The 27004-nt window shown below is 47.9% G+C and overlaps 1 protein-coding gene across 6 annotated transcripts in view; it reads right to left on the bottom strand.

Annotated features, from left to right (window-relative positions):
* FAM193A (family with sequence similarity 193 member A) overlaps positions 1-27004 on the bottom strand; it is a 173445-nt gene that overhangs the window by 40904 nt on the left and 105537 nt on the right. For 3 of the 6 annotated variants that reach the window (XM_067734896.1, XM_067734892.1, XM_067734893.1), the window contains exons 6-12: positions 24342-24466; positions 19428-19575; positions 9455-9532; positions 7753-7865; positions 7376-7618; positions 4850-5030; positions 4582-4761 (exon numbers count right to left, since the gene is read on the bottom strand). In XM_067734896.1, coding sequence (XP_067590997.1) covers positions 4582-4761; positions 4850-5030; positions 7376-7618; positions 7753-7865; positions 9455-9532; positions 19428-19575; positions 24342-24466 — 1068 coding nt within the window. The remainder of the gene's footprint in view (positions 1-4581; positions 4762-4849; positions 5031-7375; positions 7619-7752; positions 7866-9454; positions 9533-19427; positions 19576-24341; positions 24467-27004) is intronic. The other 3 variants (XM_067734894.1, XM_067734895.1, XM_067734897.1) reach the window with 2 other exon arrangements.

Raw genomic sequence — 27004 nt, 5'->3', positions numbered from 1 at the left:
TAAATAGCAGAATTAAAATGGTACACTAAAATTTTCTTTGATATGAAAAAAGGAAGTAAAGGAGGGACAGAGGTACAAAAAACATGAGACCTACAGAAATAACCAGCAAAATGGCAAATGTAAATATTGTCAATAATTACATTAAATGTAAATGACTCATTTCAAACAAAAGGCAAGGACTGATGGACAGGATAAAAATATGAGACCAAACTAAAAGACTGGAAGGCAAATTTTAGACTCAAAGACAGAAAGAAGCTGAAATTAAGAGCTGAAAAAATATATAACATAACAGTACTCCGAAGACAGGTGGAGTATTAATATTAGACAAAATAGTCTAAGATAAGAAGTATTAGCAGGGAAACAGTTCATAATGACAAAAGGGCCAATATGTTAGGGAGATAGAACAATAATTACGTGGATACACATTCAACAACACTGCCCCAAAATGCACGAAACAAAAACTGGCAGATTTGAAAAAGGAATAGACAACCTAAAAGGCATACTTGAAGACTTCAATATGTCTCTCTCAAAAATTTTCAGAACTAGATAGAAAATCAGGAAGGATATAGAAGACTTGACTAACGCTATCAATCAACTTGACCCAACTTTCATTTACAGGCCGCTCCACCTAATAGGGGCAGAATACAAATTATTTTCAAGTGCACCTCTAGGACAGACCACATGTTAGGCCATAAAACAAGTCTCAATAAATTTGGAAGCTCTAAAATCAGTAATCTAAGCTTTAGATTCAACAAGCTAGAAACAGAACAAACCAAACCCAAAGAATATAGAAAGAAATAATGGAGATCAGAACAGAAATCAATGAAAGAGAAAAGAGACAAACAGAGAAAAGTAACAAAACCAAAAACTGGTTATTTACAAAAATGGACAAACCTATAGCCAGACTGACTGAGGGGGTTAAAAAGGAGTAAACAAAATTACCCAAATCAGGAATTAACATTACTACAGACTCTACAGAATTAAAAGAGAGTATAATAAACAACCATATGATATCAAATTAGACAATTTAGATGAAATGGATAAATTCCTAAAAAGACACAAATTATTAAACTCATCCCAAGAAGAAACAGAAAATCTGAATAGACCTGTAGTAAGTAAACAAAATTTGAATTAGTAATTACAAAATTTCCCACAAAAAGAGACCAGGCTCATGGGATTTCACTTGTGAATTCTATCAAATATTTAAGAAATCTCAATCTTAGACAAATTCCTTCAGAAAATATATGCAGAACAAACAATTCCCAACTCATTCTATGAGGCAGGTATCACCCTGATACCAAAGCCAGACAAAGACATCATAAGGATGGACAACTATAGACCAGTATCTTTTATTAGCACAGATGCAAAAACCCTAACAAAATAACCAATCAAGCAACATATGAAAAAGGGACTATGCCATGAGCAAGTGGAATTTATCCCAGGAACACAAGGTTGGTTTAATATACGAAAATCACTTGATGAGATACACCACGGTAACAGAATAAAGGATGAAAACCACAGGGTCTCAACAGATGCAGAGAAGGCATATGAAAAACCCAAAGCATGTTCATGATAAAACTCCCAAAAAACTAGGAGTAGAACAGAATTTCCTCAACTTGACAAAGGACATCTATGAAAAACCTACGGCTAGCATCATACTTTACTGGTCAAAGACTGAATGCTTTCCCCCTAAGACTGGGAATAAGCAAAGACATCTGCTTGCACCACTTCTACTCAACACTGTACTGGAGGTTCTAGCTAGCTCAATAAGGCAAGAGTAGGGAATTAAAAGAATCCAGATTGGAAAGGAAGAAGTAAAACTGTTTATTCACAGACAACATGATCTTGCATGTATAAAGTCCAAAGTAATCTACCAAAAAAAAAAAAACCAACCCCAAAAACAACACCACAAAACTTCAACCCTTCTAAAACAAGTTTATTAGCAAAGCTGCAGAATTCAAGATCAATATATGAGAATCTATTGTATTTCTATATATTACCAACAGTCAATTGAAAATCGAAATTAGAAAACACCTTTACTATAGAATCAAAAGACATCTAATACTTAAGAATAAACTTAAGAAACATGTTCGAGAACCACAGACTAGAAATTTTTAAAAACCGCTGAGAGAAATTAAAGATGACCTAAATAAATGGAAGCAGCATGGTCACTGACTGACAGATTCAATTTTGTTAAGACTGTATTTTCCCAAAATTGATCCTTATCATCCCACAAATAAAAGATTAGGCCCAGAGAAGTTTGCTGATGAATTCTATCAAATATTCAAGAATTCAATGCAACCTCTATCAAAATCCAAGCAGGTCTTTTTGGAGAAGGTAACAAATTGTTCCTAAAATGTATACAGGGAATTCCCTGGTGGTTCAGTGGTTAGGACTCGGTGCTTTCACTGTGGTGGCCCAGGTTCAATCCCTGGTCGGGGAACTAAGATCCCACAAAGCCATGCAGTATGGCAAAAAAATAAATAAATAATAATAAATAAAACAAAAAATAAAATGTATATGGAAATGCACATAGATTTTGAATGCATTTAGACTTTGAAAAGGCTAAACAATTTTGAAAAAGGCCCACCAAGCTGCAGGGCAGATCCTACCCGATTTCCAAGCTTACAGTAAAGCAACAGTCAAGTAGAGTATGGGTTTAAGGACACAGAGATCAAATGAACAGGATCCTGAGTACAGACATTAACCCATACATTTATAGTCGATTGATTTGCAATAAATAGCCAATGCAATTCAACAGGGGAAAGGATGGCCCTTTCAACAAATGGTACTGGGACAACTGGATACCCAAATATGCAAAAGGTGAATTTGGACCCTAACCTCAGACCATAAGCAAAACTGAGTCAAATGGACCACAGACCTAAGTAAGAGCTAAAATTATAAATATTATAGAGGAAACGAGAGTTTTGTATTAGGTAAAATTTTCTTGGATATGACTTCAAAAGCATGATTCATAAAAGAAAAAATTTATAAACTGGAATGCATCAAAATTAATAACTTCTGCTTTTCAAAAAACACCATAAAAATACTAAGACATACCACAGACCAAAAGAAAATATTTGTAGATCACATACTTGATAAATGACTTGTTCCAATATATACCAATATATACAGAACTCTTTTTTTTAAAAATATTTATTTATTTGGAGGTGCTGGGTCTTAGTTGTGGCACGCAGGATCTTCGTTTCAGTATGCGGGATCTTTAGTTGCAGTGTGTGGACACTTCGTTGAGGCATGCAGGATCTAGTTCCCTGACCAGGGATCGAACCCGGGCCCCCTGCATCGGGAGTGTGGAGTCTTAGCCAATGGACCACCAGGGAAGTCCCCACAAAGAATTATTAAACTCAAAAACAAGACAGAGAAGGAAATGCAACCCAAACGGCCCCTCAATATATGACAGAATGAGCTCAACTTTGCCCATAAAAAATGGAATGAAAACTGAAACCTCACGGGGTTACCACTTCTCATCTACCAGACTGGCAAGAGCTCAAAACTCTTCCAGGGGGAGGGGAAGGCATCACGCTGACCCGGTAAAGCCACTCCTGGTGACCGCTCCTAGGGACAGAACTGCCTACGTATAAAATGTCAGATATGTAAGGTTACTCACTGAATAGTTTATGATGGGGAAACAAACGGAAGCAAACACAAGTGTCCGTCAGCAGGGACTAAAAAGAAAAACAAAACGAAACTATGACACGTCCACATGATGGAATACAAAGAGACCAGCAGCGGAGCAAGAGGAAGTGCGCTCTGTACAGGTGAAGCTGGTCAGGACACACTGCTAGGCAGGGAAGAGAACAGAGTGGGCATTAGTATAAGCCTTTTTCATGAAAAGGCGAAGAATAGTTGTATTTGCATAAATAAACACTGGAAGGACCTAGTTTTAAATAGGTAAAACTGGTTACGTATTGGGACTAGGGGCTGGGGGTGAGCAGGCGCTGCAGCCGGTAGATGAGGAAGGAGGTGGGAGCGAGACTTCTCAGGGTAGTAACACCTTCTGGTGTCCTTTCCTGCAGATTTACACCACCTACTAAAATGGTTTTAATCAGCCTGGACCTTCATCTGTTCTTCCTTTCATTTAAAAACTGCTTGAGCGCCTATTATAAAACTCTGAGTCTCTAAGAAAAAATAACAGTCTGGTAAGGTACCCGCACCTCTGGCTAACAGAAAAACAGACACTATCAGGAAAGAAAAGCTCCCTTACAAAACCAACCTCTTCTGAAATTTTAACATTCCACTCTTTCATTTTATTAAAAAAAAGCCCTTCCCTTGCTTCCCAGACAAGAAAACCTCCCCAACACTTAAATATCTGGAGCCACTCTGCGGTGCCACAGAGTCAAGACGACACTGATCACAGATTCAGGAAAGAGGAACAGGACTGAAGGGAGGGAGCGAGTCACGTCTGCTTATTTGCAAGGATGTCTCGACTCTCTCCAGGCCTAATCTTCAGAAGTTTTTCGAAATAAAATAATTCTGTGTTCAATAACGCTCATGTTTAGAGAAACCAGAGGCAGAAAAGAGACCTCTGGCAAAACAAAGTTCGAAAAAATAAAATCATACCTGCTGAGTTGAGTAAGACGGGGGTGGACTGTCCACTTTACTTTCCTCCTTCCCAGGGCTCCCGTCTCCTAGAGCTGTGTCTTCCTTCGGGGCTCCCGGGGGCTCCCCACTACTTTCGCCGTCTGCCTCCTCGTCATCAGCCTCTGAAGAACTACTGCTGGTACTGCTTACCTGAGGGGACTTTAAAAACAACCGTTTGTAATTTACACTTTTTGAAACAGAAGAATGGAGGCAACTGACACACCAGACACCGTCTGATGTCACTTACTGTCACTATGAAGACGCATGCCCATACCTCGTCCTTCAGGGCCATGTTTTCCCCGCCACCGTTCAGTTCACCGTGGATTCCATTCATGCTGGCCACCACCTCGGCATCATCATAGTTACTCAGCGGATAAATATCAGCAAACTTAGCTGACAACGGCGCAACATCTTCATCGTCACTACAACTGAGAGAGCAGAGACGTCACCAGGGGGCCGCTCTCCGCGAGCACAGCGAACGTACCACCCGCCAAGCAGACACCGCGCTCGTTCACAGGAGTGCTGCACTGAGTGCCACGCATGCCCCTCAGCATCTCCTCGTAACCTGAACGCACGAGGAAACGCCTGGAAGATTACCATTTGTGCTATTTGGAAGAATGGAAAACAAGACTCCAGAAGGAGAAACATTAAGGAAACCACAAAATTTAATCAGATTAATTGATGTTGCACATCTATTCAAGTTGAAGTGCCCTGGTGTACAACTGTTCTCTCCGCCATTTCCAAGCAGACACAATTTTTGATTCTAATTAAAGGGGTACGGAGAACAACCGTAGGTCTTTACCGTTTGTTTTTATAACCGCCAAAATTTCAGACACAGCCAGCTGAACAAAACATTAAAGGCACTTATGTGACAAAATACTACAAGATTTTTCACTACAAGGCCAGCTGTGGCCAAGTCCAGTCATAATCTTAATTACCAGCTTTAGCAAGACATCCAAGCGATGGGCAAATGGAATATCTACCAAAAAAAAGTAAGAAGACTTCAAGGCTAGAGCCTATGAAGACCACTTAAAATGTATGACCTTCTGGTACATGGAAAGAGCTGGCGCAGAGCTCCTGGCTCAGTGTGCGCGGTTCAAGGCACGACTGTAAACGGACACCCCACGGGTCCACGTAAACATGCCACCGCGCCCGCCTGGAGCCTCAACACTCAATGGCCTCCAGAAGGAACAAGCCTAAGAACTGGAGACCTTTTGCCTTTAGGGAAGAGTGTCCAGAATTGCCAAACTCAGGTTCTTTTCCACTTTTAGGAAGACAAGAGTCAATAGACTACAATGTGCTATCATCCGGAGCTCATCACAGCAAGCACGGACAGTGCCCAGCAGGCCTCCTGGGGTCCCACTGCACCTGAGGTAACAGCAGGCTTTGCCCTGGGCTGCACCCACACCTGCTCCTGAGGTGATAGCATCACCACGACCCAGAGGAGGAAGCCAAGGTGCAGAGATGAAGGAACTAAACCACGTGCTCCATGCAATGGAGGCGACCCCAGAACCCGTGAAGTCCAGACAGCACTGCAGCCCAGCGACTAAACCGCCACGCTTCTATTTCACCAACTTAGAAGCGGCACCACGAGAGACAACACGAACCAGCGGCCACATGGAGCTCCTTGGATCACAGAGTGTCTACCGGGAAGACACAGATCACAAGGTGCTGGCGGCCAGATGCCCAGAGCATCCGCACATGGCCCTGGCTCCGCCACTCAACGCAGCATGGGAGACCACGGCTGGCGCCAGCCGCCAGGACACAGGAGCGGGGCAAACTCTTCCAATGTAAGTTCTTATTCGACTGCACACGCTGAACTGCGGGATGCTCCTGTGATGAGCTAGCTGGCAGCTGGCTGTGAAGCCCTCAACGCTCTGCACCGGCTCCGAGAGCACAGGGCTTCTATAGCTACGAAGCACCTTGAGTTCAGTGAAAGGAGTCACGGGGTGCTCAGGCCAATCCCTTTACTATTCTTCTGTGTTTGAGACCAAATCCATATTGAGAATTGAAAGACTCCGAAGGAAAGCCTCAGAGTCACCGTGCGAAATCCAGACGGGGGAAGCGAGAAGTCTGAGAAATCCGGGGCACCATCCGTCCACTGGGAGCCATGGCCGGGGGGCCGGCCACCTCCACAGGGTTCCCGGCACCCACACACACTGTGACATGCAGAAGGCACGTTTTATTTCTTCAAACATATACCCGCGTGCAGCCTGTCCAGAAGCTAGAGCAGGTAGCCTCAACACGAGACACGGCCACAAGTCCGAAGAAACATGGGCCCACTCCCCTCCCTGTGAACTGGCGACAGCTGCACAGCCACCTCGCTTGTACAAAACATCCTTCTAGGTAATGTGGGAACACGGAGAACAGAACCTTTCAGTCACATGCTAAAGTGATCATCTGAGTTCTTAGCAAGACATGGAACAAGCATGGATGCTGGGCTGATGATGAGGCGGAATGAGCAGCGGGCTGGCCCCCCGTGATTCAGTGAGCGCGGGCCAGGCCGGCGCTGGGAAACACTTCCCTGCAGACCAGCATGTGTTTGTTTGCCTTACTGCAGTTATTCATTCACCTTCTTTTAGGCAGGTCATGAAACAGTGTCAAAGTTTGGGCTTACTGATTCCATGTTTTAAAATCTATTTAAAAGAATGAAGGGTCCTTTTTCTTGAAAAGCACTATAATGCTATCCATACTTCTGCAGACATTACTGTCTCTATTTCTCATCATTGGATTAGTTAAATTTCTGAAACCTTATGACAAAGTCACGACTTACAAAGTTGGTGCAGAGCCATTGTCTGTGAGGATGAGTCTGGGATGTTGCTGAACTGTAATGGGAGAGCTGGAACCTGACCCTGAGCTTGCTGATGACACGCTAGGTGGGCGCATCTCAGAGAGATAGTCGGGAGCAGAGTCCACCTGGAGTGGTAGCTGGTGAATGTGGATGTCGCCAGTGACGGGGGGGTCCATGATACCACAAGTGAGGATGTGTGAGAGGCTGCAGTCATCGCAAGCACATCTGATTGGGAATTAAGGACAGTTACCGAGACAGCCAACAGAGAAGGGCAGACCGTGCTCTTTAGAGGTTGGTGCCGGCCCTCTGTGGGGTCAGCGAGGGTCCCGCAGGCCCGCTGCGCGCACACGCAGGCTCACCTCCTCCTGTAGTTGCAGTTGGGGCAGTCGGGCATGCTCAGTCGCGACGACAGCACGTGCCTCATGGTGTCCGTGAAGCTGTTCTCGCCAGCGACGGCCTTCTTGTTCGTCAACTGGAGGAAATCACGAGACAACGGGTTAGTTTTACAAGACGCGCCGCCCTGTGACACAGCTTATATTTTCCAGTAATTGTGGTAGTGTGTGTCACACTCAGAACCAATGACCACAGCTTCCTAAGGTGGGGCAGGGCCAGGAAAAGGGGCCGCAGATGTGTGAGGCACACAGCCGTGGGGCTGGGAGAGGCCCTGACACAGGCCAGGGACCAGTAACCCCTAACAGGCTTCCTCACCAGCAAACACGCCGCAGCGTCCCTCACAGCAGACACCCAGCCTTTACCCTGAATCTGCCGTGGGCTTGGTACTTGCTAGGTACCGGGAACATAGAGATAATCACTGCCCTCAAGGAGCTTACATTCTGGAAGAGGGGACAGGCAAGAAACCAAATTTGAAGACCGTGACGTAGAAGGTGCCCTGGGAGACCTGCTCAGCATGCTGGAGGGGTGGGGGAGCTGCTCGGCAGGTGCCAAGCCTCAGCAAGGCCCAGGTGCAGTCTGGTGATCCCATCAGAGGCAAGGAGGGCGTGCGGGCCAGCGAAGAGCACTGAGCCGGGCATCCCCTCACGAGACCCTTGGCCGCCGCTGAGCCTGGGCTGAGCAGGGGTGCGTCTCGGGAACAGCCTCCCCGCCATCGGGCCTGTGCACACAGAGCTGTGGCACCCAGCGCCCACGAGTTACACAGACGCTTATGAGGCACGATGGAAGCTGGACAGTCAGCACGAAGGCGGCAGTGGGCGGGTGGGAAGGAACGCAGCAGTGAGGAAGGCCAGCTGGAGAGGACGCCAGTGGAGCATGGAGGAGGGGGGACCTGGGAACCACCTAGGAAGCGGCCCCTCAACCTCCACTCGAGCGGGCGAGCCTCTGGATTTTAGAGAAGGAGCCTGTGGACTGGCTTGGGCAATGGGATGGGTGGTGGCCAGAAGAGCCATGGGACAGGACAGAAGCCACACAGGTAAGCGAGCGGAGCACGGCTGCCCTCTGTCTACCTGTGGAGCCCAGAGGAGACCACGCGTGCGGGCGAGGCTGGGGCCACCGACACCTAGGGAAGGCCAAGGGAGAACGCCCGGCAAGGGAGACTAACTGGGAGAGAAGCCAGCACATGCACGGGAAGCAAGTTTCCCAGTGAAGTCCAATGCCCTGAGACCACCACACCGCAGCCCCCGCGAGTTCTGCCAAAGCGGCAGGCAGAGGGGTGGGGGGAAGAGCCGCTGGAGGAAGGGGTGCGCTGGGGCCGCCAGCAGCCACGGCGAAGGCATGGCCCCTGGCACACGTGGCGCGCACCAAGTTTCAGCCCTGCGACTTCACTGTATGCACCCTGGCGAGTAAACTGGGGACACGCCACCCGCCTAGGAGGAGTCCGTGGGGACTCAGGGGTGGCTGTGGCCCGAGCGGGTGGCTCTGTAAACGCGGGTGTCCCCTGAGGGATACAGGAGAGAAGGAAGTCGGAAGGAAAACCAGTTTACACCACTGCCACGCACAGTGAGCAGAACGTGCAGTGTGGTGCTGAAGCGCCGGTCTTTTGGAGCCGTCCACCCGCAGGGAGCAATTCCCATTCCTGTGAACCGCCCCTCCGGCCCACAGCCTCACCTGCTCTTCCATGAATCGCCTTTGTTTAAAAAGCTCCCAGTCTTCTGTTAGCATGCGCTGTTTGGTTTTCATTGTCATCTAATTCATGGGGGATGTAAAAAACAAAAAGTCTTAGTACCAGCAAGAGCTACCCCGGACATTTTCAAGGGGAGACTTTTAAAACGATACATACAAGAGACCGTGTCTGCGGACAGAAGCCACAGCACTACAGAAACGCTACCTTATACTCGATCTCAGCGCCTCACGTGACTCGCTCAAAATCATCGCAAATACTTTTCTTGCATGAAAAACACAGCGAGGAGTTCAGATTTTAAAGAGAAATTAACGTATCAGAGGCGGATCTGTCAATACAGTGAGTGGACAGTCACACTTCACTGAACAACCGCGAGGGGCCCTGCACGTGAAGCGTGAGCCCTGGGGAGGTCGCCCTGAGCGCCACAGCAGGCACCAGGGGCTGCGCAGGGAGGGGCGGGGGCCGCTGTTTAAGCACGAGCTTCAGCTTGTGAAGATGAGAGAGCTCTGGAGCTGAACAGCGGTGACGGTCACAGCAATGTGAGCGCACTCAGTATGAATGAACTGTAGACTTAGAAACGGTTAAGGTAGTAAATTTTGAGTAACGTAGATTTTCCCACAACTAAAAAGAAATTGAGGGGAATAGGGAATTAAGAATGGGCTCAAGGCACTGCCTTATTTGAAGGAGGAGGCTACGAAATGATTAAATCTTGGTGTTTATATAAATGTATTCTTGTAAATTAACCACTGAAAGGATATGGGATACGTATCTTCAAAATTATTAGAAGAAAAAAAAAAACGGAAAAGGGCGTATATTCAGTCCTACAGGGAAGGACATACTACAACCAGCAGCGCTCCCAGCTGCTGGACGGAATGCTGCTCGACTCACAGACCACCTAATAAATAGCCTATTACATCTTCAAATTAAAACAAACAAACAAAAAACTGCCCGTTAAACCCTCCAAAATAAAACAAGAGTAACTTAATAAAATCAAATTCATGCACTTAAAATTTTTTAATAGTTTAAAAGTATCAGAGAAGAAACCAAAGCTGAAATTACAGTCTGTTTAGAAACAGCTGACAAGGAAAGCCCCACAAATCAAATTTTATAAGATGAGCCCAAGACGCAGAAGAAAATGTACAGTTTAGTGGCGTTTATGAGAGAACAGAACAACAAAAAAAGCCTGAAAAGTATGCGTTCAATGGAAGAAGCCCAAACAAAATGAAACAAGAAATCAACTGATAAGCAATTAAAGGTAAAAGCTGAAATTTGGAAAACCAAGAAGTAAATGTGATCAATAAACCCAAAAGTTGGTTCTCTGAACTTCCTCCCAGGCCGAACAAGGGAAGAAAAGGAACAACAAAAATAGCGGGAGTGAGAAGGGACACGGACACATACAAAGATTTTCTAAAACCACAAGAGAAAACCCCTGTGCAATTCACGCCTTCCACATATAAGAGCAGCTGCCAACAGGTGGCTCGCGGCTATCTTGTCGGTCCTGCACAACGTGTTTTACAAGCTGAGCCAACGTGAAAAAGCCTTTGAGATTTCACCTAACAGTCTAGACTCCTGGCCTCTCTCGACGCTGGACAGCTCAGAGGGCAGGGTGTGGGCACAGCTGGGACGCCAGGGGCACTCCTTTTAGGGGAGCAAGTGCTCTCATTACAGTGCGAAGTTAGAGGCAGGGGAATTCTCCTGTAGCCATCACGCACCCATTTTCATCAGCTGCCCTGTAAGCACAAGCTTAAGCCCACCCCTTTATATGAATGTGTGGATAATTTCCCAGGCAAATATCAATTTGTAAAACTCACTTAAGAAGTAGGTTCATGAACACAATGTGTACTGAAAAGGCAGTAAAAGATACTGAGTCCTTGTTCCTTCCCCTGCAAAAATGAACCAGGCCCCAGAGTTTCATGGTAGGGTCTATGCAAACCCTTTGTAGATTAGGAAAGTTGAACTATTCCTAAAAACTGGAAAAACATGGAAAGTTCTCAATTCATTCTATGAGATTAGCATAATTATCCTTTATATAAAACAAACAAGACCTCAAAGATGAAAACTCAGTAATACCTCAGAATACAGATATAAAAATCCTAAATAAAATGCCTAATAATGGATTAAAGAATAATATATTATAATCTAGTAGGGTTTAATTCCAGGAATGCAAGGATGTTTCAAAATTAGGAAGCCTAATCTAATTCATACAAAAACACATAAAAAGAGAAAAAACATACAAACTTAATGTCTATTCCTGCTTTAAAAAATTTTTTTTTAATTAATTAATTTATTTTTAGCTGCATTGGGACTTCACTGCTGCACAAAGGCTTTCCTAGTTACAGCGAGCAGGGGCTACTCTTCGTTTCGGTGCGCAGACTTCTCATTGCGGCGGCTTCTCGTTGCACAGCACGGGCTCTAGACGCACGGGCTTCAGTAGTTGTGGCACGCGGGCTCAGCAGTTGTGGCGCACGGGCTTAGTTACTCCGCGGCATGTGGGATCTTCCCAGACTGGGGCTCGAACCTGTGTCCCCTGCATTGGCAGGCAGATACTTAACCACTGCGCCGCCAGGGAAGGGCTCTTTAATTTGCTAAAAAGTATCAAAAATTTGTATGGCAAGCATCAGACTTAATGTGAAACCTCCAAAGCGTTCCACAAAAGCCAGGAACTGAACACGGATGCTGCTGCTAGTAACACTCTTACTCATGACGCTTTGAAGATTCTAGCTGAAGTGAAAAAACAAAACACAAAGTTCAAATGCTAATAAAGAGGATAAGACAAAACTATTATTATTTGTAAACGATGTCATGGTCTCCTAGAAAACTCAAAGCAATCAATTCCAGAACTATTTGAGAGATGATGACACGGTGGGATGACTGGACACAAAGCAGAACTCAGCTCGCCTATAAGGACCAGCAAGCAATAACTCCTTAGAAAATGTATTCCACCATCTAAGATGCCACTCGTGATAGTCCCTAAAACTGTGAAACACCTACATATAAATTCAGTAAGAAATGTACAAACTATAAGACCATAATATAGGCTATAAAAGACAACCTAAAAAAGGAGATATATACCATAGTTTTGAATGGGAAGATTCAATATTGGTGCTAATTCTCCCTTTACGTAACGTGGGTCTGCAGTTTTCAGGAGAAACATTTTTCTTTCGTGAGTAACTATTACTGTTGCAAATTTTTAAAATGATTTAAAATGAGCTAAACATTAGAAAAAGTAATCATTTCTTTATCTTATTACAGAGCTCAGTACAGAGTTGTTTGATAAATATAATCAATAGAAACCTCCTCTTTGACCTTCTCTTCGCAGCCTCTGGGATTAATTTTGTGGAACATTTGGGTACCTGTAGGCTTATATATGCGTCACACAACAAACAAAGGATAAATCTTTAAAAGCAAACAAGAACAACGGATTTCAAAGCTGTCAACTGTCTCCCCATGGCCATACGTATTTGTGAATGCTAATTATTTTCCAGATGTGCAACGTTTTGCAGTCTTGAATTACTACGTAGTTTCTAAAATGCTACTTGATGAGAAGAGACTGACATCCATTCCAAGGATTCTAGAATGACTGGTACCCTCTGGATGCAACTAAAATTGCTCGATTTCCCTAACTGGTATTAATGGCATCGTAGTTCCTTGACAGGTGAATGAAAATAAGAATGCACCTTTGGGTTGCTTTAATGAAAGAGGATGGCTTTCCACTGTGAAAAGACAGAGAATGCTTTCTTTTTTTTCCTTGTAAAATACGTGTAACCTAAAATAAACCATCTGAACCATTTCAGTGGTATCCCCTCTCTCTTCATCTTGCAAAAGTGAAACGCAGTCCCCGTTAAACAATAACCGCCCGCCTCCCCTGGCCCCCGGCACCCACCCTCCTACTCTCTGTCTCTATGGATTTGCCTACTCTAAGGACCTCAGGTGAGTGGGATCAGACAGGATGTCTTTTTGTGTGTCTGGCTTATTTCACTTAGAGTAATGTGTTTAAGGTTCTTCCACGTTTTTAGGTCTTCCACGCAGGTCCCTGATTCACTTTGAGTTCCCTTTTCCATATGGTATTAGATAAGGGTACAACTTCATTCTTTTGCAGGTGGATACCCAATTTTCCCAGCACCATTTGTTGAAAAGACTGTCTTTTCCCCATCGAAGGGTCTTGGCACCCTTGTCAAAAATCACCTGACCATATACGCAAGGGTTTGTTTCTGGGCTTTCTACTGTTATCCACTGGTCTGTATGCCTGTCTTTATGCCAATACCATGCCGCTTTGATCACTGTGGCTTTGTAGTAAGCTTTCAAATCAAAAGTGTGAGCCTCCAGTTTTGCGCTTTTTTTCCCCAAGACTGTTCTGGCAATTCTGAGTTCCTTGAGATGCCGTATGAATTTTAGGGTGGGTTTCTCTATTCTTCAAAAAACATCGCTGGGGTTCTGACAGAGACTGCACTGAATGTGTAGGCCACTTTGGGTGCTGCTGGCGTTCCCACAGTGTTAAGGTGTCCAATCCCGGAACACAGGAGTGTGCCTCCATTTATTGGTGCCCTCTTTATTTTCTTTCAGCAACGTTTTGTAGTTCTCACTGTACAAGTCCTCCACCTCCTTGAGTAAGTTAATTCCTAAGTATTTTACTCTTTTCAATGCCACTGTAAATAAAACTGTTTTCATAATTTCCTTTTCAGATTGTTCACTGTTTGTTTGTACAAATGCAACTAATTTTTGTGTGTGCACTCTGTATCCTGCTACTTTGCTGAATTCACTTACAGTTTTTAAATTCTAACAGTTTTTTTTTTTTGCAGAGTCGTTAGGATTTTCTACATATAAGATCACATCATTTGCAGAGACCGTTTTACTCTTCCTTTCCAATTTAAATGCCTTTTATATCTTTTTCTTGCCTAACTGCTGTGGCTAGATTTTCTAGTACTATGTTGAATAGAAGTGGTGAAAGCAAGCATCCTTGCCTTGTTCCGGATCTCAGAGGATTAAAGGCTTTCTTTTAAACTTTCACTTCTTTTAAAATTAATTTTTATTGGAGTATGGTTGCTTTACAATGTTGTGTTAGCCTCCACTGCACAACAAAATGAATCAGCCATACATATACAGATATCCCCTCCCTTTTGGACTTTAATCTTTCATTATTGAGGATGATGTTTGCTATAGGTTTTTTATACTTGTGGCTTTTATTATATGGAGGTAGTTTCCTTCTATTCCCATTTTGTTGAGTGTTTTTAATCATGAACGATGGTGAATTTTGTCAAATGCTTTTTGCTGCATCAACTAAGATGATCATGTGGTTTTTCCTTGTTGATGTGGTATGTTATATTAATCAATTTTCATACCTTGAAACACCTTTGCATTCCAGGAATAAGTCCTACTTGATCATGGTGTATAATCCTTTAAATATGCTGAATTCTGTTTGCTAGTATTTTGTTAAGGATTTCTGCATCAATATTCATAAAGGACACTCACTGGTCCGTCGTTTTCTTTTCTTGTAGTGTCTTTGGCTTTGGTATCAGACTTAGGCTGGCCTCATAGAATGAGTTAGGAAGTGTTCCCTCCCCTTCAGTTTTCTGGAAAAGTCTGAGAAGGATGGGTATTAATTCTTCTTTAAATGTTTGCTAGAATTCACCTTTGAAGCCATTGGGTCCTGAACTTTTCTTTGTTGGGAGATTTTTGATTACTGATTCAATCTCCTTACTAGTTATAAGTTACTAGTTACTAGTAACTATTCAGATCCTCTATTTCTTCATAATTTTGTCTTGGTTGGTTCTTTGTTTCTAGGAATTTGTCCATTTCATCTAGGTTATCCAATTTGTTGGTGTACAATGGTTCATAGTACTCTCTGGTAATTCTTTTCATTTCTGTAGGACTGGTAGTAATGTCCCTACTTCATTTCCGATTTTAGTAATTTGTCTTTTTTCTTTTTCTCTTAGTCCATAAGCTAAAGGTCTGCCAATTTTGCTGTTCTTCTTGAAGAACCAACTTCTGGTTTCACTGATTCTCTCTTCTGTTTTTCTATTCTCTGTCTTTGTTTACCTCTGCTCTAATCTTTATTATTTCCTTCCTCCTGCTAGCTTTGGATTTAGTTTATCTTTTTTTTCTTTCTACAAGTTGCAAAGTTAGGTTGTTGATTCGAGATCTTTCTTTTTTAATGTAAACATTTATAGCTATAAGAACAAGTATTTTTAAAGAAACAAATTCGCTTTCAGTCTTACTTTTTAAGACCATATTTTCCTTTTAGAAACAACATGTATGTTGCTATTTTTACACCCCCCCATTTTATCACAATAGCAGTGATAACACTGTGCATTATATTCCTGATTATTATATTCCTCGCAGCAAGGAGGTTACTGCTTAGCACAGTGCTTAGCACACTGCACAGCAAGCCACCATTTATCTTCTTTCTCTTCACCTGAATTATCATTTTAGTTACACCGTTTTTCTGAAATCATCTAAATAAGATCACAAGTTATTGATTGTCATCAGAAGCTTACACTGACACAGCATGATGGAAAAGTCAGGGATAAATCAGACCCCCACTCTAGCGCATGGCACCAATCTCTGCAGAAGGAACCACCAGCTGCAGTGGAAGCCCCTTCAGATCAACTCCAGACGGAAGGCTCCTCTGCGGCAGACGGCGAGCCCCTGCTCGACACAAGGACCAGCGCTGCTTACATGCCCGCAGGCCTTCGTTTGCACTTGTACTCACGAATGAGCGTCTCCCCACTGCCACTATGCAACTCTGCAAACTCCCCGAGTAGTGCTCAGCACCAAACACAAAGTTCAACAAGCCCCACTGTCAGGGCCAGAGATGCAGGGGACCTCACAGGTCACCTACTCCAGCCACATCTAAGATTCCGATGTCAGGACTCCCCTGGTGGTGCAGTGGTTAAGACTCCACGCTCCCAATGCAGGGGGCCCGGGTTCGACCCCTGATCAGGGAACTAGATGATCCCACATGCGTGCCGCAACTAAGAGTTTACATGCCACAACTAAGGAGCCCACATACCACAACTAAGGAGCCAGAGAGCCGCAACTAAGGAGCCCGCCTGCTGCAACTAAGACCCAGTGCAGCCAAATAAATAAATATTAAAATAAATAATTAAAAAAAAAAGACTGCTGTCAATTCACTTCTGCACGTCTCCTCTCACAGGGAGGGGGCAGCTCTGTCTTCCTGTGTTTCTCCCTGGGGTCAGACTTCAATCGCTGGGCTGGAGGCCTCTCTCTCCAGACCTCCTCACAGCACTGAGGACAGGGTCTGCCCCAAGTTCCTGAGGCTGCACTGCCATTTCCTGTTGGGGTCTGGCCTGTTCGTAGATGCCTTGAGGACAGACAGCGCAGCCCTCACATCTGGACTCCAGAACTCTGTCTAGGACCCTCCCCAGCACAGGCTTCCAAGTGACAGTCTGTTTACTGCTGCCCATCAACGTTTCAGCATCTGATCCGCCCTCCAGTTGATTCGCCAGGACCCAGCTTCTCTCTACACGTCTGTTACTACTGTAGATACTAACGGGGTGGCAGAGGGGCCCAAGGCAGAGCTGCCAATGTCACTGTCCAGGCCCACAGCAAACACTGATGGGGGTGCCGTCTGGACGGACTGTCTGCTGTTGTCCTTGCAGCAGTTTATTGCCCACATGGACCCAGAAGGTTCTCAGGGGACGCGGCACATGGCTTGTGAGGTTCTAGGGTGTCCTCCCTCCTCTCCTAGTCCAGGGACCCTGAAGACAAACTGAGGCCAGTGTAAGCAGCAACCCTTGGTGAGGACAGACTCATCCTCAGTCGGCTGGACAGGGGGTATTTTCTTCAGCCTGATGTTGGGGACAGGGGTTCCGTGACCTGATGCAATCCACCCTTCCTGTAAGCCGAGACGGCAGGACAGAGACTTAGCAGGTGGCGTAACCTCGTGAGTTCCCACAAAGCAGCCCAGACCAGCTCCTGTTTCTCACACGTCTCTCTCCCTGAGAAGCCTTCGCACATCACTCGTTCTTTTAAAGCAAGAATGGCTCATCAAATTTCTTCTATCGTCAGCTTGGACCCCGACGACGAGAGTTCAGCCAGCGAGAGGCTGGCGTCTAGTCTTTGACTTTTTTCTGAAGGTCCCTCCTGCACAGAGAACTGATGCCCCAACGTCCCGGGAAACCAGGGCTCCCAATTCTCCCCTCTCCTCTGTACTCTGGATAAACCACCACACTTAACTGATGTGGGGTTTCCTCTAAAGGTAACCCAGTAACCGGCTCGGTGCAGCTCAATTCAGAACACAAGGGACTGTTTACTGCGGTCCTGCTTTTTAGTAACCACACACACACAAAACTGATTCAGAATTATACAATACAAAGGCTCAAACAGAACCAAAATGTCATCTAATCTGATTCTGTCATTTCACAAGTGGGAGACTAAGTAAGGCCCAGGGAGGGGAAAGGCTTGAATGAGGCTCACAACCAATCTGGGGCAGGGCCTGGCGCCAAATGCCCCTCAGGGTCCTCCGCAGGACCTGAGTCCAGAACACCCCGAGGAACAGGCAACAGCCCCCGTCCCCTGCAGCAGTCTCCCCTCCGGGCGCCTGTGCCCTCTGCTGCCCGGACAGCAAACTCCTGCAAACGGGCTGGTGCACGCGCAGGCGGCAGGGGGGAGGGAGCTGTCTGCTCCCCTGCCTCGGAGTGACTCAGCTGCCGGCCGCCTGGCTGCACAGGCCTCAGGGGCCGAGCTGGCTGCAGGTCCAGGTGGAGGATGCACAGGTGGAAGATGCACGGCTCCCTGACCCCGTGCCTACATTTGCCAGCCTCAGGCGAGTCACGCAACCTGGGGCCAGCCCTGCCCCCACAGCGGCCGAAGCTGAGGCGTCAGTGGTCAGCAACGAGCCACAGCTGGAGAATTCGAGTGCCCCGGGGGCCCCAGGACAGCGGGGAGCGTGGGCCAGGCACAGAGTGGCTCCCGAGGCCACGTGCTACACGTGCAGCAACTGTGGAAGAGGCCAAGCGCATGGCGCCGGCGGAGCCACCTGCCCAAGACAAGCTCAGCTCAACAGCGCCGAGTTGTCGCGTTGCCAAGGCGCACCTGACAGAGGGGAAGGCCAGGATCACGCGGGAGAATATGGTCGGAACCGCTCCCCTAGCTTCTGAATGAGAGACTACTTAGAGTAACGGTCCCTGAGGCTGCAGAGGGAGAACTGCCACACGAAACACGGAGTGAGGCTGGAACGAACAGTGACGTGGGCACACGCCTGTCCCTTCCTTCTTCCCAATCCCTCACCACGCTCAGGTGGCAACGCCGAGACGAAGCGTCAGAGCCAGCGGCCAGGCGGCACCCAGGATCCCAGGCAGACTGCACCAGCACCCGCCTTACGCCAGAACCAAGGTTCTGTTTTCCTACAGCCTCAAAAGTACAACACGGAGCTGTCACTGTTCCCTTATTACTCCTCACACCCTGCAGTACCCTGGAAAAGATCCATGCTGAACGCCTCCCCTGCCCAACCCTCCTGGGGGTTTTAGAAAGGCGGGCTGGCCGGCCGGGATGCCGGCTGGAAGCCCTGCCCGTGGGCCCCATCCCCACAGCAGCGCCTGCCTTCCACCCTCCTCCACCCCTGCAGACCACCTGCCCAGCACAGCCGTGTGTGTTCGTGTCTGCACTCCCGCTCGACATGCTTAGGGACGGGGGGAGAATGGGCTCTGAAGCTCACGTGTGGCCAGTGTTCAGTAAACGGGTCCTGACACAGCAAGGTTCAGCCGTTTCCAAAGGCCTCAGAGGCCCCCGCCGGCAGCACCGAGTCTGGGCAGCAGCCTGTGCCCGTGACCGTGGCTGTACCCAGGCCAGCAGGGACCTGACCAGCAGCTGACCCTGCGGGCATGGCTGGGCGTCCCCTCCGGAGCAACAGCAGCTGGGAGCCCCCGCTCGCACCCCTCCCCTGGGCACGTGGCGCCTCGCGGCGGGCTCCTTGCGGCCGTCCCAGCGGTGCACACCCACCTGCTCGTCCACGTAGGCGTCGATCCTCTTCTGGCACTCCAGCCACTCCTCGGCCACCCCGCGCAGCTCCTCCTCGGAGCGCTGGTACCGCTGCAGCAGGGTGCTGTACGTGTCCTCGTTGCAGGTGTCGTGCGTCGTGGTCCCCAGCCTGGGGAGAGAGGCCTTTCAGCACCCTGGCCATCATCTCCCCTCCCGAGGTGGCAAGTGGGGCACCACCACACACCCCACGAGGCTGCTGTGCGGGATGAGTTAAGCACACAGCCCAGGCACCCACGACAGAGTCTGGCCTAGAGAAGACGCTCCAGGAAGCAACAGCTCCTAAGAAAAAAATGAGTGGTGAGTCACGCTGTTCTACAAAGACTAAGGGCCAGAGATTCAGTTCACTGGATGTGGGGTCGTAAACTGTTTTTCCCTACTGAGATTCACTGACACAGAGAGAACAAAACATTTAATGAGAAATACAAAATTTGGACCTGGTTTTCAAATCAAGTAAAACAGGAAATTCAGTTCAATAAAAAATATAATCATAGTTTCATTTACTCTGTGTATCTTGCTAAGAAAGATGGTAAGATGGCAGACGAGAAACTAAACAGAAAACAAAAGTCACAAATAGAGGTAAACACCTGGGCTTCTCAAGAGGAGGGTGGCAGGGGAGAGAAGGAGAGTGGGGGAGGGGTGCAGGCTCACAGGCAGGTTATCTTCAGACACCGTTCCTTTTCCTAATACCTAAACGTGTCAACATTTGAACCAAAGCAATGGTGATAAAGACCTCATAACACAGAATTTCAAAATCAAAGGCCACGTTTATAATCGCTGACGAGCACAAAGATGACGCGCGGGCTTAATAATCGCTGCTGTTCACACGAAAGAACTGGAAGTGACCCGCTGGGATCAGTGATACCACACCAGACACGCCTTCTAACCACACACTAAGTTACACCTATGCGCTCACACTCAGACTCAGACACACATGCATTTACAGACACATGTTCTGAAATGGAGATGCTCCCATGTTAAGTGAGGAAAGGACTACGTCACCACGTGTAAAGATGCACATGTGTGGGAGGCGTGGACACTGGAAAAAATCTGGAAGCAGCACCCAGTTGTTTATGGTACCTACCTTACCTACCTCTTCAGGGTTTCCTTTGCTTTCAGAATTGTATTGCAATGACAATCTAATAATTTTATAATGAAAATAAACAACAGCGATTTAAAAACAAGAACTTTTCCATGGGTGCAGACACCTTCCTTTCCACCCTGGTGACCACTGCACAAAGACGCACGTCGTGCGAATGGACTCATTCTTGCCGAAGCCGTCTACACCGGCTCCATCACTTCAAGGAGGGAGCACGCGGAAAACAAGGTCACTGAAAAGCTGTGCAGGAAAGCCCAGAGCCAGGAAAGGGCACGACGCGACCCACGTGGTGATGGGGCTGGCTCAGACACCGAGGCTGTCCCCAGGAAACAGAAGTCCTCAAGACCCAGAATCCAGGGCCTCTCGAGGCCCCCCTGGCTCCACCCAGCACGTGGGTGCCTCCAGGCCTGAGAGCACGGCAGCCCACGAGGCAGCGGTCTTCTCCTCAACCCCTGCCTCTGCAACCCTGCTTGTCACAAGCTGATTTCCACTCTTCGTGCAAACCCCACCTTGCCCGTTAGGCCACCCAGAAGACTGGGGTGGAGGCGGAGGGGACTCATGCTCTCCCCCGCTCCTGCCTGAGGTGAGAACCGCTCCCCTCCTGTCCTACGCGCAGACTCTACTTAGAGCCAGTGGAGGGCAAAGCAGCCGGGGGTCCTGGGACTTCTGTGGTGGGGCACTCAGAGCACAAGCTGTAGGCACAGGGCTGGAGTCCAGAGAGGAAACAGGGAGCTGCTAGACTGCAGAAAGTGTCCTCAGGGTCAACAGCATCAATGGGTCAGCAGACAGGTTACTACCTACATATTCACTCTGCAAACACATGACAGTTAACAGCTGGTAATATCTATTATGAATATTGTCTATGTGAAACAATAAGTGATAAGGAAAATGAGATAAAATCAGTTCAGGTACGTTTACTTACAAGCCTAATTAAACATTCCCCTAACAATGAATATATCAATATACTTAAAATAAAGACCAAATTGGGCAATAGCTACTAAAACCACCACAACAAATAAGGAGAGACAACGGGGCTCCTGGTCTTGCCAGAGGGATGGAAGCAGACTCGGACAGAGCTTCTGGTTTCACACGAACTCTCAGGCAGCACAGACAGTGAGTGGCCTGCTGGAGGAACCAGACCCTGGCATCGCTACACGACAAACGGAGCTGGTTCCTTAATGGGTAAGTTGTGAGGGAAAGTGGATAGGGGTGGGGCCTGCATGTTAAAGCATCTCAAAAGGCAGGGAGAAAAAGGGGCCAGGAGTGGGGGTCAGTGTTTAACGGTGACACAGTCTCCATCTGGGGTGACATCCAAGTTTTGGAAATAGTGGTGACAGTTGCCCAATGTTATAAATGTAATTAATGCTACTGAATTGTACACTTTAAACTAGTGAACTATATGGTGTGTGAATTCTATCTCAATAAAGCTGTTAAAAAGCAGAGAGACATAACTTTCCTAAATTAAGTCAGTTCCTTGAATGAAGTCAACCTTTGGGTAGATCATTTGTATTTAAAAAAAGAGAAAAAAAAAACGACAGCAAATAAAAATCAGGCAAGACTATGGAAATGCACATGAGTAATAAGAGAATAAAGAACGGGGGACTTCCCTGGCGGTCCAGTGGTCTAAGACTCCACGCTTCCACTGCAGGGAGCACACGTTTGATCCCTGGTCGGGAAGCTAAGATCCCGCATGCCGGACAGTGTGGCCAAAAAAAACAAAAAGAGAGAGAATAAAGAAAGGGAATGACAGGATCGCTGTGCAAGACAACTGAGTGACAGCTCTGGGCGAGGCTCCTGGGCCCGGTGGGGCATGCAGACGGACTTGCTTCTAGGTGAGCACGCTGGGTTGGGGCTAAGGGATGTTCACCTGCTATCAATCCATTCAGCTTACATTTATTTTGTGTAGTTTTCTGTATCTGTATTTTACTTTATAATAAAGTTAAACAAAATGCAGGCCCAGAGACAAAGTGTCAGTGTTACGATACTCACAACTATGGATTTTGTGTGCCACGGACACAGTTATCACTTTAGGGGGTAGTGTTTGTATATAAGTTGTCACAAAATTTTTAGGAGTTGTTAACTAGGTATCTGTAAACTAGAAGTTCAAATCTGAATTGTTCTTGGGTCCAACAAAGGTGTCCCCTGGGGAACTTGAAGGAATGGCTCCTTCTGGCGCCCCAGACTCCTGGGGAACGCCCTGCTTGCCTTCTCCCCAGCTTCCATCCCCATCTCTATGCACCCTGTCCCTCACCCGCTCCTGGGAGCAACTCTGCAGCTTGGCCCCAGGATTAACACTGAAGACTCTAAACCACTGCTGATCTTTGGAGACTGACCACCATTCACAACGAACAAGATGAGAAATCCAGAGCCAGGGCACAGGAAAAAGTGGGGTTCTACAACACGTTTCAGGTTTCTGCCACCCACCCATGGTTTGATGAGAGGCCCATCAAACTCCCTGGCTCACCAGAAAAAGAAAAAACAAGGCTAAATACCCTGGAATGCTGCTATAAGGACCCCCACCCCCACCCCCCCCCCACGCACACACAAGATGCACGTCTTTTTATAAGAAGTGCTCTTGCTGGATTTGAGCATCGTAACTGGGCACAATCTCCATGAGGGTCGCTCACGTCTCATGGAGACATGGACACTCGTACAGGACACGCATGTCTCTGTGCACCCACCATGGAACCTAACGGCGCTGTCGGAGTGGTGCGGGAGCTGCTGGAAGCAGGGTGCGGGCCACACCAGTAACTCTTTGTCCTGACCACCTTGGCCCCAGTCCTCCTTCCCCAGCTGCTTTTAAGGTTATTCTTGCTCTGGAGGTAAGGGTGAGAAGTGGGAATAGCTAGGACCCCTCAAATAGGAGTTAGGAATACAGGAAACAAAGACTGGATTGAAACATGGATTTCAAGAGAAAAAAAAAATAGGTGACTATTGTGTAAGTTAACTACAACAATAATATATTGACGTAAAAATAATTCCCCTTCTTTGCGAATCTGGCCCAACCATATTTTGGTGTGGACCTTTAAACCAAGATGACTACAGTCTGTGCTGTTCTATGATGCGTCTACAGCCTGGGAATCTGTTCACAGATGGTAAGCAGATGAGGAACAAAATGACCCGCTGCAGGGCTGAGGTAGCTCACACCTGGCGCTCTAGCACAGGGACAGCAGATCCAAGGAGGGGCCCAATTTGTCAAGCCACCTCGGAGCAAACACCCCCGGCTGCACTTTCCCCTTCCCCCTCACCAGGGCAAGCGACCTGAGGCTATACTTGGGACTCCGGGCTTGGCACACCTGATGAAGCCCCACGGAAGCTCTACAGCAGTAAGAAGAACCCAAGCCATGGGCCACGATGTGGAGCGAATGCTTGAGAGACCTGACAGCGTGTCTAATACCTCCCCTAGCGCCCCAGAGCCCCTTAACACCACCAGCCCTCCCCCGGCCCCCCAAGTGCCCCAGCACAGACCACACCACAGCCACCTGGCAAAGCCTGGGACTTGTCAAGTGAACTGCTATGTTTACCGCAGCTTTTCCTTATTCAGGAGAAATCTGTGATGCTAAACCTTAGTAGCAATGATACTGGGTTTATTATTTTAAAGTTCAATCGTATTACTCTTTGGGTTTTGAGCTTTCAACCAAACTGTATTTTCCCCTAAGCCCGGTAATTTTCTGGCAAGAACTGCCCCTGCAGTGGCATTCAGGTGCGCACCTGCTGCACCCCAGGGACAGGAGCACGCCGTCACGCCAGCAGGACACATGCAGGTGAAGACCGAGTACCTGATCTGCGACACCAGTGCCGGCAGGCTGCTCTGGAGAAGTGGCTCCGAAAAGACCAGATCTTCAAAGAGGTGCTTATTGTGCAGCTCCCACGTAACCTGGAACTTTTTCAAGTGTTCATTTTCCTAGTGAGATAGATACACAGAAGATACATCCAATCAAAGACTAAAAAATTCCCAGAAGGGTTTCTCCCCCCGCCCCCAAACCCACATCCTCTGTCCAGGCCCAGAACATTCTGCTCATGAGGGGCTGCTACTCCCTGTGCATCCAGCCTCCCTTCCAAATGACTCGACACAAAACAAAGGGGTGGCGAGATGCACACAATGAGGGGACAGAAGAGAGAAACCAGCGTACACGGCCAGCAGCCACTTCTCATAGCCATGCCTCCCAAACGTACTGCAAGCCCTACCTCTCAAACAACTTGAGTAAACGCACACAAATCCTCTGATGCCGAAGGACAAGCACTTCCGCACCTGTCTCGAGAAGTCTCCCGTTCTGACAGACACAGTAACTTCCCTGCTAGTGACAATGCGGGGAAGGTCAGCTCTTTCTTTCCCTGCTAAACATGGGCAACCTCATCAGTTACTTTCGACAACAACTTTTGAACATTTGGAAGCATTCTGGCCATCACAGCGAGTGACCTCCAGAGAGGACAGGGTGACCGGGGCAGACAGCGCCACGACCTCCCCACGTGCAGCGTTCATATTCAACAGCTCTGGCCGCAACCACGCGTGTGTGAACCCACACGTCCATCTGTCAGTCACACGTACACTACTCGTGGCGCATCACCTCGCACCTGGGGAAACATTCCTCACCTGAGTGACGGACGGTCTGGAGAGGCTTCACTGGGCATCACACTCCAGTCCCCTCTGAACAGGTGACACATGCCGCCCCATGTACTGGTCTGTTCCTATTTACTGTGTAGCCCAACTGAGCTGAAATTATGACACCTGGAGACGTCAGGACACGATCTACACGTGGAGATCCCATTGCTCTGTGCCCTGATCACCAGTGGACGGAGGGGCTGAACGAGCAACTCAGGGTGAGCACACACCTGCAAGACGCTGCTGAGCACGTGTGCTCCTGCCCTACCATGCACGCACACCTGCTCTCGAGTTGCACGCAGCCCTCTGCCTGTACTCGAGACCCGCACAGAGACTCGGCAGGGCACCTATGGCATCTGCAGGAGGGCATCTATGGCAACTGCAGGAGGGCATCTATGGTACCTGCAGGAGGGCATCTATGGCACCTGCAGGAGGGCATCTATGGCATCTGCAGGAGGGCATCTATGGCACCTGCAGGAGGGCATCTATGGCACCTGCAGGAGGGCATCTATGGCATCTTCAGGAGGGCGTCTATGGCACCTGCAGGAGGGCGTCTATGGCACCTGCAGGAGGGCGTCTATGGCACCTGCAGGAGGGCGTCTATGGCATCTGCAGGAGGGCATCTATGGCACCTGCAGGAGGGCATCTATGGCACCTGCAGGAGGGCATCTGTGGCACCTGCAGGGAGCCTCAAGCCCTTGACTCTGGCAACGTTCCCAGTGCCTGTCCTCACTGCACGTTTAACCGAAACACCAGTGCCTCCCAGGTCTAAGTTTTATCATTCTTGTTTCACACGCAGCATCTCTCGGAGCAATTACGATACAGGAAAGCTGGGTGGGGCAGAAGACCAGGGCCTGGGAACCGAAAAACTAGGCCCAAGGCCTGGAATGAGGCCTGATTACAAGCACATAATTTTAAGAACGTGCTTGTAATAATGACATAGCCACCGAGGCAGTGAGGAAAGGACATGTGTCACACACTTCAGCAGAGACCACTCTGCACAGGCGCTGTGCCAGCACGAGGACACAGAGACTAGCGCAGCAGGTCCCTGACTGCCGCGAGTCCCCAGGGGACAGAGGATTGGCGACGGTCTGATTTATGATTTGTCTCCATGACAAAGGAGCTAAGGCAGCAGCCAGACTAGGCCCTCAGCCAGATGACAGAGGGTCCAGGGAAGGCGTCCAGGAGAGCCGAGGGCCTGCCTGGTCTCCCCTGTCAATCTCTGGGACAGAGTCAACAGTCCCTGCCCGCCAGCCTGTGAGCAACCCTGGGCACTGAGTTACAATACTTGCAAGGGTGGGACCACAGCTCTGGATTTGGGCTCACATTAACTAAAGGTAATAAAGGTAAAGACCGATTTATGAGGAAGATGTTTGACATTTTTTATGAAATCTGAAATTATACTTCCAGGTGAGTCATGCAAGAGAAACAGCAGACCCCAAGCTCGTTTCACAACCTCAGATCAACTTGGGACGACAACACATGCTAGTAGTGCGAGTACTTCCCGTGGGCCACCCTGAACTTGGTGCTGCCGTGCCCCATTCACAGGCCAGAAACAGTGTGCAGAGGCTGAGCAACATGCCCTGGGCCTGGGGGCACGGGGTGTGCGGGGGGGGGGGTGCTGCTGCAACAGCTGCTACGAGAGACGAGACCCGGGGGTCGGCGGAGACTTGGTGCCGCCCCAGCCGCAGGCCAAAGAAAAAGCTCCCGGATGGCCTGAGCCTAGGCACTTCCACCCAAACCACTCTCACCTCTCACTTCACCTGCAGGGAGGTGCTTGGGGGTTGGAAGAAGAAAGAGCGAGTGTGTACAGTCAAGTCCTGCAGCACAGCTTGAGAA

This window comes from Pseudorca crassidens, chromosome 4 (genome assembly GCF_039906515.1).
Source record: "Pseudorca crassidens isolate mPseCra1 chromosome 4, mPseCra1.hap1, whole genome shotgun sequence".
In the NCBI taxonomy this organism is placed as follows: Eukaryota; Metazoa; Chordata; class Mammalia; order Artiodactyla; family Delphinidae; genus Pseudorca; species Pseudorca crassidens.
Note: the sequence above shows the minus strand (reverse complement) of the source record. Positions and strands in the feature narration are given on the sequence as shown.